The 13,311-nt window shown below is 37.4% G+C and overlaps 1 protein-coding gene across 7 annotated transcripts in view; it reads left to right on the top strand.

The window, feature by feature from the left end:
- The window catches only part of arhgap23a (Rho GTPase activating protein 23a), a 155,300-nt gene that overhangs the window by 124,345 nt on the left and 17,644 nt on the right, over positions 1 to 13,311 (top strand). For 4 of the 7 annotated variants that reach the window (XM_056454017.1, XM_056454016.1, XM_056454011.1 and 1 more), the window contains 5 exons: positions 5,523 to 5,681; positions 7,496 to 7,610; positions 7,745 to 7,784; positions 8,996 to 9,133; positions 12,267 to 12,575. In XM_056454017.1, the coding sequence (XP_056309992.1) occupies positions 5,523 to 5,681; positions 7,496 to 7,610; positions 7,745 to 7,784; positions 8,996 to 9,133; positions 12,267 to 12,575 (761 nt within the window). The remainder of the gene's footprint in view (positions 1 to 5,522; positions 5,682 to 7,495; positions 7,611 to 7,744; positions 7,785 to 8,995; positions 9,134 to 12,266; positions 12,576 to 13,311) is intronic. The other 3 variants (XM_056454012.1, XM_056454013.1, XM_056454014.1) reach the window with 3 other exon arrangements.

The raw sequence follows: 13,311 nt of genomic DNA on the forward strand, positions 1-13,311 counted from the left end.
CACTGCTACTGATATTGCTTATATATATTATAATTATATAATATATTGTTTCAGCATCAATATCACAATATGCGCATCCACAATAGTCGCATCGCAAGATATGTTGAGTCTAAATTAAAGTGAACCAGAATATTTAAGACTAATGCAAAACTACTTTTTGTAATTAAGTAATTCTTACTTGGTTATTTTACTCACCACAGTGGCAGATAATTTTGCTTGTTTGTAGAAAGTAGAAAACAAAACAATATTTTTACTTGATCTAAGATTTTTTTAAATATTTGAACTAGAAATGAAACAAAGCACAATAAGAAGTTTTTTTGCAATTGCACTTATTCAATTTCTGTTCCTGAATACTGTTGGACTCCACAGTGTGTGTGTCTGTATATAAAATAATTTAAAAAATACAATATTAATTGTTCATTAATTTTGGCTTAGTCCCTTTATTAATCCGGGGTCGCCACAGCAGAATGAACCGCCAACTTATCCAGCATGTTTTTACATAGTGGATGCCCTTCCAGCCACAACCCATCTCTGGGAAACATCCACACACACACACTCATTCACACTCATACACTATGGGCAATTTAGCCTACCCATTTCACCTGTACCGCATGTCTTTGGACTGTGGGGGAAACCGGAGCACCCGGAGGAAACCCATGCCAACTGACCCAGCGGAGGCTTGAACCGGCGACCTTCTTGCTGTGAGGCGACAGCACTACCTACTGCGCCACTGCGTTACCCTATAATAATTATATATGTGTATATTTATATGTTAGGGCATCACAGTGGCGCAGTGGGTAGCAAGATCGCCTAACAGCAAGAGGGTCTCTGATTCAAGCCCCAGCTGGGTCAGTTGGAATTTCTGTGTGGAGTTTGCATGTTCTCCCCGTGTTGGCGTGGGTTTCCTCCGGGTGCTTCGGTTTCCCCCACTGTCCAAAGACATGCTCTATAGGTGAATTGAGTAAGCTAAATTGGCCGTAGTGTATGTGTGTCAATGCAAGAGTGTGTGGATGTTTCCCAGTGTTGAGTTGTGGCTAGAAGGACATCTGCTGCATAATGCATGTGCTGGATAAGTTAGTGGTTTATTTCGCTGTGGCGACCCCAGATTAATAAAGGGACTAAGCTGAAAAGAAAACGAATGAATGAATTTATATCTTAGATTTGATACATTTTTATTACTTTATAGGATATTATTAATTTGACGAAAAATCTGACAGGAAATCCAACAAAATCTCCAGCTCTTTACTATTGGAGTTTCTGTAAAGCATGTACTTTAACTGTTTGGGCTGGAGCATAGTGAAGGGTGTGTTTATTAAGATATCTATGTTTTTGTCAGAGGAATGTGAGCAGTTTAAATAGTTTCAAGTACTTATGTACATATAATACAATATATGTAAATAATATTGTGTTCTTCAGTTACACAGAATCTGTACTTTAACAATTGTGTGACGGACTGAGATTGGCAGGAGGAAGTGGGGCAGTTAGCCGGGGTTTTAGGGTTAGGGGTGAAAGACACACACATACACACTCTCACACGATCAGTTATTAGCAGACACAATCATCACACTCATCTCATTCTGCCCTCAATGTGGTCATTGTGTCTCCATTAAAAAGAGGAGGAGACTTCACTTCACCAACCATTCACAGACTAGCACGCTAGCTCACCAGAGATATTTGCACATCCGCGCACATGCTGTCTTTCTTAAAACCCATCTCGTTTATTAAATGAAATCCCCCTGGCCACATTTTCCCTCATACTGCAGGGTTGTCAGGCCTGCGTTCATTTTGATTTGTGACACTACGAAAGGAAAACTCAGCATGTTAGTTATATTTCTGTTCTTCGCTCTATGGTTTTGTGGATATATGTCTGGTATATCGTGACCGTTCGTGCACGTACTTCTGATGGGTCAAGTTATTTACAGCTTCTCATCTGAACCTCAAAATACGACTGCTGTACATGACTGATGTTAAAGTAGTCAGAAAGTGTGTGTGTGTGTGTGTGTGTGTGAGAGAGAGAGAGAGAGAGAGAAAGAGAGAGAGAGAGCTCATACTCGTGCTTTAGTAATGAGGGCCTTTGTTAAACCCACAGAACAGCTATTTCTGCCAGTGGCTGGAAAACAAGCACAGTCCAGATTCCACATCCTAGATTGGGAATGTTTCCGCCCCTGCTCCCTTCTAGTGTTTGAGAGAAAGAGTAGACAACATTTGAGAATAAAAAGAAAGAGGATTGTCTTGATTTAAAGGTAGTACATGTACGTTTTTTTGTATATTTTCTTTTTTTAGTAACTATAGGCCGACATGGTGAGCGTGATTTCACTTTGTTGATCCTGAGGAAATATTCCAAACAACCAATCAGATTTAATTAAAATGTTTACAGTTAATGTCAAGTTTAAGATTACAACAAGGGTTATGGGGGTTTACACCATTTTTACCTTTTTATTCTAGGAAAAATCCAGGAAAATGAAAAAGATGCGATCTGCTAGGGCCTTCCCACTGCTCTAACAGCATGCAACAGTTAGCTTAACTTAACACTTTGCTAGCATTAGGGGTCCAGCATTTTGAACAAACTGTCTCCCAGCACAACACTAACTCAACACAAAAGCATGATGATGTTAAAGCTAAAGTGTGACAACATAACTTCTTTACTTTATGTACTGTAGTAACTTTTATTGTCCACCACATTTAAGAGCTAAGCTAGCTAGCTAAAACTAACAAAGGCTATAAGACTCTTGTCTGCGCTCTCAAATATAGGTTGTATTCCTAACATTGTAACTTTAAATATTTGCCATAATCATTTTATGAGTCACATTTAGTCTCCTGTATGTTAATTTACTCTTTTGGTCAATGGTCTCTACACTGTAAAACTTAAAAGTTAAGGTAACTCAAACTATTTGAGGAAGACTATTGCAACAAACCATTTGAGTTTAAAAAAATCCTAATGAGTACTGTGAACTTAATCTATTTAAGTAAAGGAAGCAATTTGAGCTCAGTGAAATCCAATAAATGAAGAGAACTGAGTACTGTAAAACCCAAAAAGTTAAGGCAACTCAAACCAAGTTAAAAAAACTAATCTATATAAGTACTGTGAACTTACTCCATTTAAGTTGAAGTAATGAGGTATTTCAATAACTCGTTTCCTTCAACATTGAGTTTAAAACTATTTTCAAATGAGTAGAATTAACTTTCAGTCAATTTTGAGTTAACTACACTCATTTCATTTGATAGTTGACTTTTAAAAGTTGTGTTTTACAGTGTCAAAGAACATATTTAAGTTGAGGGTAATTGGTGGATATGTGTTGTCATGAATATTAAACTGAGAAATGTGCTAAAGTGATGAAAAGGAAATGGATTGAACTTCGGATTGATCGATGCTTTAAACAAAAAAAACACTTATACTACTTTTGAATGGCTGTCAATGGAGGAAGATGCTCTCTTTGGGCAGATGTTATAGTTATAGCATCAACCTGAAGGAACTAGTTGTTAAGAATTGTAGTTTAGGTCAGAATAATTAAACATTCATGCTTTATACATCTGATGATTGCCATTGTAGTTATGTAGACAGTAGATTGTATATATATATTTAATGTAGACAGTAAATATATATTTATTTGTTGTTGACAGTTGTTTGGGCAGGGTGTCACGGTGGCGCAGTGAGTAGCACGATTGCCTCACAGCAAGCAGGTCGCTGGTTCGAACCTCGGCTGGGTCAGTTGGCATTTCTGTGTGAAGTTTGCATGTTCTCCCCATGTTCACGTGGGTTTCCTGCGGGTGCTCCGATTTCCCCCACAGTCCAAACACATGTGCTATAGGTGAATTGAATAAACTAAATTGGCCGTAGTGTATGTGTGTGAATGAGTATGTATGGATGTTTCCCAGTGTTGGGTTGCAGCTGGAAGGGCATCCGCTGCATAGAACATGTGCAGGATGAGTTGCCGGTTCATTCCGCTGTGGCAAACCTAGATTAATAAAGGGACTTAGCCGAAAAGAAAATGAATGAGTTGTTTGGGCACACTGTCATGAGAAGTTTATCTTCGAAAAGTTACGCCATCATTTATTCACTCTTATATTGTTTCAAAATCATTTGACTCTCTTTTGTGGAATTTTAGGATTAATTACTTGTGATTCCCATTGATATCTGTATTTAAAAATACAATGGAAGTCCATGGGAATGACAGTGGTTTATTATGTTTATTGTTTGGAAAGTCACCAGGGTGAGTAAATCATTACAGTATTTTGTATGAACTTTCACTTTAAATCAGATGCAACATATAAATAATGTGCATAAATAATGTAATATAAATTGAATATTTGGCCGGTTTAAAAGCTACATTTTGTTCTTGAAATTCAGTCAGGTTAATCCTGAATTATTTGGATCAAATGTACCCCAGCTTCATTATTAAAATGTGTTTTTTGAACAACACATGCTGAAGATTGGAACCAGATCAAAAATCAAGGCTGCATTACATGATATGCTCCAATGTGTAAATACTTGTCTCCTTTGAAACAATCCATTTTAAAGAATTGATTTAATCCATTATTTAAAATCGGATCAAATCACCTTTGATCAACTGAATTTAGCATGCAAACTACACCAGCCAAATATTGACCTTTAGTTTTGTTTTGCTGCCACCTTAAGGTTTGAATTGGTGTTGTTCCAGTGGGTTTACTGGTTGGCGGAATATCCTTAGTCACTGACATACCAACGTGCAGCCAAATTATGCTTTTGAAGTGATCATGTTTCCCTGCAGGGCAAGAAAGAGCTGAAACAACTAAGCACATGCTTTGAAAACAGAGGTTTTTAAAGTTTTTGATTCCACCACTCTCACAAAAACGTTTACATATGAAGGATTTTGCAGATCAAGGTGGATCCTTTAAGGTATTAGCCAGTTAGTAACCAGTTAACAACTCCAAAGAGGTTTCAATCAAAACATACCTGCAACAGCCAATCACTTCCCACCAAACACATGCAACACTGAGCACTAAGCGCTTTAGCAAGAACTGAAACCATGTGTTAATACAAAGAGTGCTTGTACGTCTCATTTCCACATTGAGCACATATTTCATGGAGGGCTACGAGTCAGGTACAAAATGTTTGATTGTTTTTCTGCTTTCCTCATCTTTGTTTTGATGTTTTTAGTTTAGCATGTGAGCAGTGAGTACTGATTCTGTACCTTCCATAATTTGATATGTGTATTGGGTATATGGTTAATCTTTAAAGCTCTTTAGGTTGTGCAGTAAATATATCACCTGAAAATTCAATCACATGTCAGAGAGGAAGAGTTTCTCTCTTTATCTGTGTGCTGGTGTGCATGTGTGTGTTATTAAATCTAAATATCCTTAAATTAACTGTGCAACACCATTTGCCTTCCCTCTAATCTTTCCCCCCTTCCTTCCTTTTTGAATCCCCTTGTTTCAATCTTTCTCCTTTTACCAACATTTTATAACTTTCTTTCATTCTTGTTGTCCTTCCTTCCTTTCCTCCCCTTTTCCTCTCCTTTCCTCCGTTCCACTCCTTCCCACAGATGAGCCGACCAGTCCAAGTGCAGATCTGCGGGCACGTCATGTCCCCGCCTCCTCCGTCGTGTCCAGTGGCGGTATAAACTCCGCCCCTGCTGTGGTCACAAGCCCCGCCTCCCCAACCTTCACCTTTCCCCTCAACCGCCTTTTCTCCCACAACTGCAGTGAGTGAAGCAGGGAACGAAAAACACTGTTACTACTACAAGAATAACCATGTGCAAATCGATGTCTGGATCAAAACAATGCAACTCGGAATAAGTGCCCGTGTTATGCTATTTTGCATATTCATTTTCATGTGGTGTGTGCTATAGCTGAATATAAAAGGTCAACAAAGTACATGGAGTTATTGACTCCCCCCTAAAAAAGTAACGAGTCTGAAACGTGTCGTCAGCAATTACATCTCTTGCACAAATCTACTATATGTAGGTTTGTAACAAATTTGCATAATTCCTATCAATTGTCGTCACCGGCTACCTGTAAACAATGGCTGCGTCCAAAATTGCTTACTAAATAGTATGTGAAAAACAGTATGTGAGCCAAGTAGTATCTCCATATTCATAGTATTCGAAAAGAAAGATGACGAGAAGTACACGGATGACCGACTACTTCTGGCGACATTCTAAAGTGCTACACTATCCCATGATTCAATGCAAGAGAATTCATGAATGTAAGTGAAACGACACAACTGACCCAGACAGGTCATGTGATTATGACAAATGGCGGATGTAATGTATGCGAGTTCCGGTCATACTACTCATTGAGAGTATAAAGAACATTTTAAACATACTTTTTAATGGTCATGTAGTAAATTCAAATTCAATTGTAGTACCTATACAAGTAGTAGGTGATTTCTACTTAATTGACCCTTAATCTCTAAGACAGTTTGGTTGTCAACATGTTGTGAAGTTTAGATGTGGTAAATGTGCCCAGCAGACACACAACGTCAGAAGACGTTATTATTAGGTTAGATTCTACGAACATTTTGACGTATTTTGACGTTCAGTAATGACCTGGAATTATGTTGATATTTTGTTGATTTTAGGTTGTGTTAGAAAGTGACCAAAATCAAATGTTGAACCAACATCTTAAACCAAGGTCATATTGACTTCAAATACTGATATTTATTCGTCAAGTATGGCAACCAAAATCCAACGTCTGTCTGATAGACGTCATATTGGTAATGGCCACACAACTTTAAGCTGTAACATCATTAGATGTTGATATTTGATTTTAGGTTGCGTTGGAAAGTAACCAAGATGCAACATCTGTCCAACGTTGGACATTGACGTCAGCCTGATGTTGGGTTCTGAAGTCGACCAGATTTTCATTTCCAAACAAAATGCAACGTCCCACGATGCTTGAGTACAACATCAATCAGACGTCATGTTGACATCCTGTGCCTGCTGGGTGCTAGAAGTGGTTGAGAATTACGACAGCCCCCATTTGACCAAATTGAGCAGAACAGGCTCTCTATAAAAGAGGATCTTGGAGAGACCAGATCATTGAAAGAACCGTTTCAGACAAAGAGAAAAAAAAAAGGATGGATTGTAAAGCTACTGTAAAATTACATTTAAAATAGCATATAAGGGGCACTTCAAGAAACTGAGTTCAAAAAATTGTTGCATGTGATCGACGTAGAGCTCCCCCTACTGCATGCGTACTCGTACTGCACAAAAAAAGCAAATGTGTATGTGCATGCTGTATCTCATATAGATCCACAATGATCGTTTGGTAATGCCCGTGCATCATCTTTACTGAGACTGTGATGAAGATCATCTCCCTCCCACCTCCTAATCTCAGATACTACCCACTCAACTCCACACTAACTGTCCTTCACCAGATCTCTCTCTCTCTCTCTATTTCTTCTCCTGTACTCTGTATTCATTTACACTGAATTTAATGAATGGATGTCTCTCTCTCTCTCACTCTGTCTCTCTCTCGCTCTCTCTCTCGCTCTCTCTCTCTTTCTCCCCATGAGCAGGTGATCCTAAATCTAATCGTCGCTCCTCTTACCTGTTGGCCATCACCACTGAACGCTCCAAGTCATGTGATGAGGGGCTTAACGCTTATAGAGAAGAGGGCCGGGTCTTCTCGTGAGTTTTGAGACTTTTTACTATACTGTTATGAATTGCACTATAATGCAAACGTCAGTAAGGACATTTTTGAGTTATCTAGATGTCAGTCAGTGTTTATACTTTAACATATTCCCATTGTGCTTGTTCAACAGGAGGCTTCCAAAAAGAGTCAAGAGCTTCTTTACTGAAGGGGTGAGTTTACTACAGTAGAAATTGGGTCATACACTCTAAAACTCTGACATAGATCAAAATTTCGTAATCTTGTCGACGTAAATATTGTATTTCCAGCACAATCGTATGGTAATTTGTAACTTTTTGATTTAGTTGTTAATTCATATAACTCTGTATGATCTCATTTGTACATTTTAGTGCAATTTTCTCATCCCCCAATGACAGTTGGGTTTAGGGGTTGGGCTTTGGCATTTTTCATACAAATACCAATTTTCTGACAATACGTAAAAGTTTATGTTACGTTTCCTAGTGAAATCAGGTTGATTTTTGGGGGGAGTGTGGATTAGATCATTTGGATGTGAGTGCAAGTTGGTCTGTACCCAAATTATTGCAGTATTATTTATTTACTATCACACTTTTAGAAATGTAGAATTTTATTTCATTTTCACCGTTCTCTTGCCTACATACATTGATCATTTTGACCTCGATTAAATAGGTCTTGTGTTGTTGATAGTTTTTAATTGTTCTTTTTTTGCAATGCTATTGACATATGCAAAAATGCCAGCTTGCTAATTGATATAATAACAATTAAAACACTATAATAGTAGGAGTAGTAGAAGCAGTAAATGTTATTGTCCTTGAGATGAAATTTGTTATGGGCATCACCATATTGCTGCAGACATTCCATAAAAACAACACTAAAAACAAACAAAATACAGTAGTTACAATAACTATAATGCTAATTAAGATCAACTCTTGTTAAATAAACCCAATTTATTTAACCCATTTTATTCTTATATCGGTTCAACCTACACTTAATGACTCTATATCTCCTACCAGAGGGAAGCAGTTCATAATGTGGACACAAACAATTAGTCGGATCATTCAGAATCCTTTCCACCTGATTCTCATCGAACACAATTCTCTTATAAAACATGAGGATTAAAATATTCATCGTGCCCAACAATTTTCCATTCTGTCTTTAGGAGATGCATCCGCTTAGATTTACACTGTATGGGTTATACATATTGCACACCCCAACTTCATAACATGTACACATTAGTCAGAGGAACATGTATTGATTAAATAATGCAGAAATTCAATTAAATACGCTGCATGGTGTAGCTTTATACAGCTTTAAATGTTCTCTTCCTGTATTGTGGGTCTTTGTATAATGCAGTTCCCTGTAAGTGTCATATTTGTGTTTTTACATGTTCTGTGTCCTGGTATAGTCTCTGGACAGTCTGGGTGCTGCTGAAGAGGCTCGCTCTAAACGACACTCTACCTCCGAGCTGGGCAGCATCAGCTACAGTGACGTGAAGAGAGAAGGCTGGCTCCACTTTAAACAGATCCACACGGAGAAGGGCAAGGTAAGAGACCGCAAGAGTTATTACTCAGCTTGTGACCAAAGGTTATGGTTTAAAGTTGCTTTGGTTTAAAGGGGTCATGAACTGAGAAATCAAAGTCAATTGATCTTTTGAAATGTTAAAGGTCATTGTACTATAAAAACATCCTGTGAGGCTCGGAATTCAAAACTTTTGGAGTTAGTCAGCTTATATTGAAGCCAATCTGCCAAAATGACAGGCGGTGACTGTGACATTTTATGATGTAATAGTTGGCTAAACTCCACCTCCATTAAAGAAGATCAATGTATGTTTTGACAGCTCAGCCTGTTTAGCTGTGCCCCTGATTCTTACATGTTGTAGATGAATGCATATAGATTTTTTGAAAATGCAGTGCTGTGGAAAAACACAGTCTTTGAAATGCCTTTCTTCTGATCCCAACATTATGAAAGAGTGGATGAACTTCCAGATTACGCCATTAGGATATTGGTTCTGTTTTAACTTTAGTTCACTGTAGATTCATTTACAAACAAAGCGCAAATTAAAGAAATTGAATTATACAATTGAAAGCAGGGGAAACTCAAAGACAATTCTGAACTGACAATAGTGACTGGTTGATTGGTAATGAAGAAGTTCTCACTTCCTTTATCTCCCTCTGCTCATGGCCTTTTGCGTTTATAGTTTTTAGTGGCCTTCCAAATGTCACAAGTTACCCAGAAAACTATTTTGTGTTCAATAGACGTCTAATAGACATCTAAACGTAGACAGCTTGGCTAATACAAGGCTAAACTTGGGCTGTCAGTAAAAATCTAATAGACATCTGAGAATAGCCCAAAACTAGACTAGTCGTCAAATAGACAGACTTTATATGTGTAGTCACTCATTTCTGTTTATTTGATGCTAGTCTAGTTTTGGCCTATTCTTAGACGCCTATTAGATTTTCACTGACAGTCCAAATTTAGCCTTGTTTTAGCCAAGACGACTATGTTTAGACGTCTATTAGACATCTTTTAAAAACAAAAAATGCTTGCTGGGTATCCAGTTTCTGACAGATGAGTCTCATTTCCTTTCAAGGATTTTTGTTGTTTGAATCTGTGAATTGAAATGAGATGTTCTGAATGACTTCCTGTTCCTTTTGTCTTCCATAAGGAGGCTATTAAAATAATTTAAAGTTTAATGTTTTTATTTTTATAATTTATTTATGTTCAGTTCACACATTTTTCCTGCTTAACAATTTGTAGACTTCTGATTGGGTATTACGTCATTCAATGTGACTATACATTACCTTACAGAGAGCTTACGACCTACTTACTACATTCTGCCCTGAAGGCGCAGTATGTCATTTCAACATATTCACAACAAGCTAAGGCATATTTTTAGGACCACTGAAGTAATTGTTGATGAGAGACAAGCGTAATGGGGCATAAAAACAGCAGAACTTTTATTATGCCACAATTGTCTGCTTCTGGTTCTTCTAGTCATAATCATATGGGGAAGAAGCAGTGCTGTTTTATCATACTAAATGCATTTTAGGGTTCTATTATAATGCTGCTCTGTGCAGTCTACCTGAGGCCCCGATTACACTAATATGTTTTATAGAATTAAAACATATTAGTTTTAGAATTAAACCAATCCACGTCCACACTGGCATGTTAGCTAGCGTTTCTGAACAACTCTCCATCCCCACTATACAGCTAAAAACTCACATTCTGGCATGTGGTGCAGCATATGCACACGTCTGAGCTCCAGGCAGTCAGCGGGTGCTTTGAGCACATATACCCAGGTGATAGCAGCGCACGGTGGACGGTTCATCAAGGATATACTGCTGGATGTCATCTGACATTATTTGTTAAACTTGATATTTAATTCATCTTGTCTCTATCTAACGACTCTTCACTCTTTTGAACCTACAGTATTTGTTCTCAGGTAAAATGTTTTGGCTGAGCGCAAAGATAAGTTAATATATTAATTTATGTAACCATATACACTGATTCTGCACATTTGACTGATTTCTTACCTTTATTTCCTATATTGTATGAACTTATTGTATGTTATACTTTTATAATGGCTATTGTTGATTATTAAAACTGATATTTAGCAAAAGAGACAGGGTATGTTTTATCTTTTTCAATGAAAATAAAAGGAGGCAGTAATGTTATAGGCTACATAGGCTGACGCTCATATAAATATGTAGATACATGACTCCTCTACATTTTTGGTGTCGGTTAAGTTGTTAATATTGAAATGAAAATTGACAGTTCCTTATATCATGTTTTCATTTTATTGTTAAGAAAGTGAAACAACGTAGCCAGGGTGACGTGAATGATGTTATGAAGCACAATGTTGCCTTTGAAGATTTACCCGACATGTCCTCAGGAGTTTGTTTCCCTATCAAAATTGCGAAGTCTGAACTGACAAAGAAAAGGGTGCAAGACTGAACTTTCTGGACATAATATTTAGGGAAAGGTCCCAATCAGATGGGAGAATGTCTGCAACCACGCCTCCATGTTCAGATGTCTCCGTTTTCCCCCATCCACACTGACAGCATTTCCAAAATGCTCCATTTTCACGGCTCAAAAACTCCAGGGAAGTGTGGACAGAAGGCGTAACCATAGCTAAACTTATGTGTTTTAAAACTAAAATGTATTAGTGTAAACGAGGCCTAAATACAAAACATATTAAAAAGTCTTTTCCCTGTTTTCTATCAAACCAAAACAGACAATGATTCCGTGTCACTAGATAAAATAGCTTATTTCTCTGGATTTGAACATTCTTTGAAGCTTTTGGGACAATGTGAGTACAAAAGTCAGAAGAATATACAGTATAACACTGCTCATTTTAATGGAATCTTACATATTGTGCCTTTAAGAACATGTGGTGCAACCAAAGTAAGAACATAGTTACTAAGCCTCTAGTGTGAACTTTTTAGTTCCAGTTTAAGCAAGAACTTACGAATATCATGGGGTGATAACCACAGCAAACAGTCTATTACTTTTAAATTCTGATGTGTTTTGGTGTAAAAACCATGAAAACATTATAAGTAGACATCAGAGAACTGCACAATTTAATAAGAAAAGATAGTTTCTATCGCTGTTGAATTGTATGTTAAATGACCGATTAGTTCCCTGTATGATATGATGTGTGTCTCTCACTCTTGCAGAAGGTGGGCAGTGCCATCTGGCCATGGAGGCGGGTGTTCTCTGTGCTTCGGTCCCATTCTCTGTTCCTCTATAAAGACAAGCGAGAGGCGGTGCTTAAAGGAGCACAACTAGGGGGCGGGGCTGAAGACGAGCAGCCAATCAGCATCCGGGGCTGCCTTGTGGACATAGCGTACAGTGAAACGAAGCGCAAGCACGCGCTGAGATTGACCACGCAGGACTTCTGTGAGTACCTGCTGCAGGCCGAGGACAGAGAGGACATGCTGGAGTGGATCCGAGTCATCAGAGAGAACAGCAAGACTGACAACGAGGTGAGGATGATGATGCTGCAGGATAGTGTAGGATTCAATTTTGTTGCGCTGGCTTTGTGCAGATGGGGTTGTATTTGCAAGTAAAGAGAAGTTGATTGGGTGTTTATGTTAATTGGGTGTTTGTGTTTGAGATCTGCTTCCTCTCTTGCTGTTTGTCTGACAGCCAGCTACGCTTTCACCCTTAGGTGTGGCAGTAATTGTAAATGTGGTCATAATACTTCATTTTATATGTTTTTTACTTTATTTTTATGATTTTATAAAAGGAACATTCCAATATAAAACAGTAATTTAAATTAAGAAAAATGTGCAAGTATTTCATACTATTTTTTTTTATCACAAAGGTACATTTTTTTTAACTAAAATCTAAAATAATTGTACTTTATTAAAGATACACAAAAAAACCATCAGTCTGATGCACTCAAAAAGTATGGGAAATAGTAAAAAAACTTTTTTTTTGGCTGTTTTTTTAAAATAATATTAATGTTAATAATGTAAATAAAGGCTTTTTAACCTTTTCACCTACTTTTTGAGTGCCTTGGACTGATGATTTGGATTTTATGAATCCCTTATTCAAAGAGCACCGACCCATTAATTACCCCTGAAGCACATTTAGTTTGATTCTAATTTGTACTTTATTGATTGAAGTGAAAATAATCTAAATAAACATGCTAAAATTTTAATTCTAAGTTTTTGTTTATTTAATTAATTAAAAAAAAAACTCAATTTATTAATCGAT

The sequence above is a fragment of the Danio aesculapii genome, chromosome 3 (genome assembly GCF_903798145.1).
Source record: "Danio aesculapii chromosome 3, fDanAes4.1, whole genome shotgun sequence".
NCBI lineage: Eukaryota > Metazoa > Chordata > Actinopteri > Cypriniformes > Danionidae > Danio > Danio aesculapii.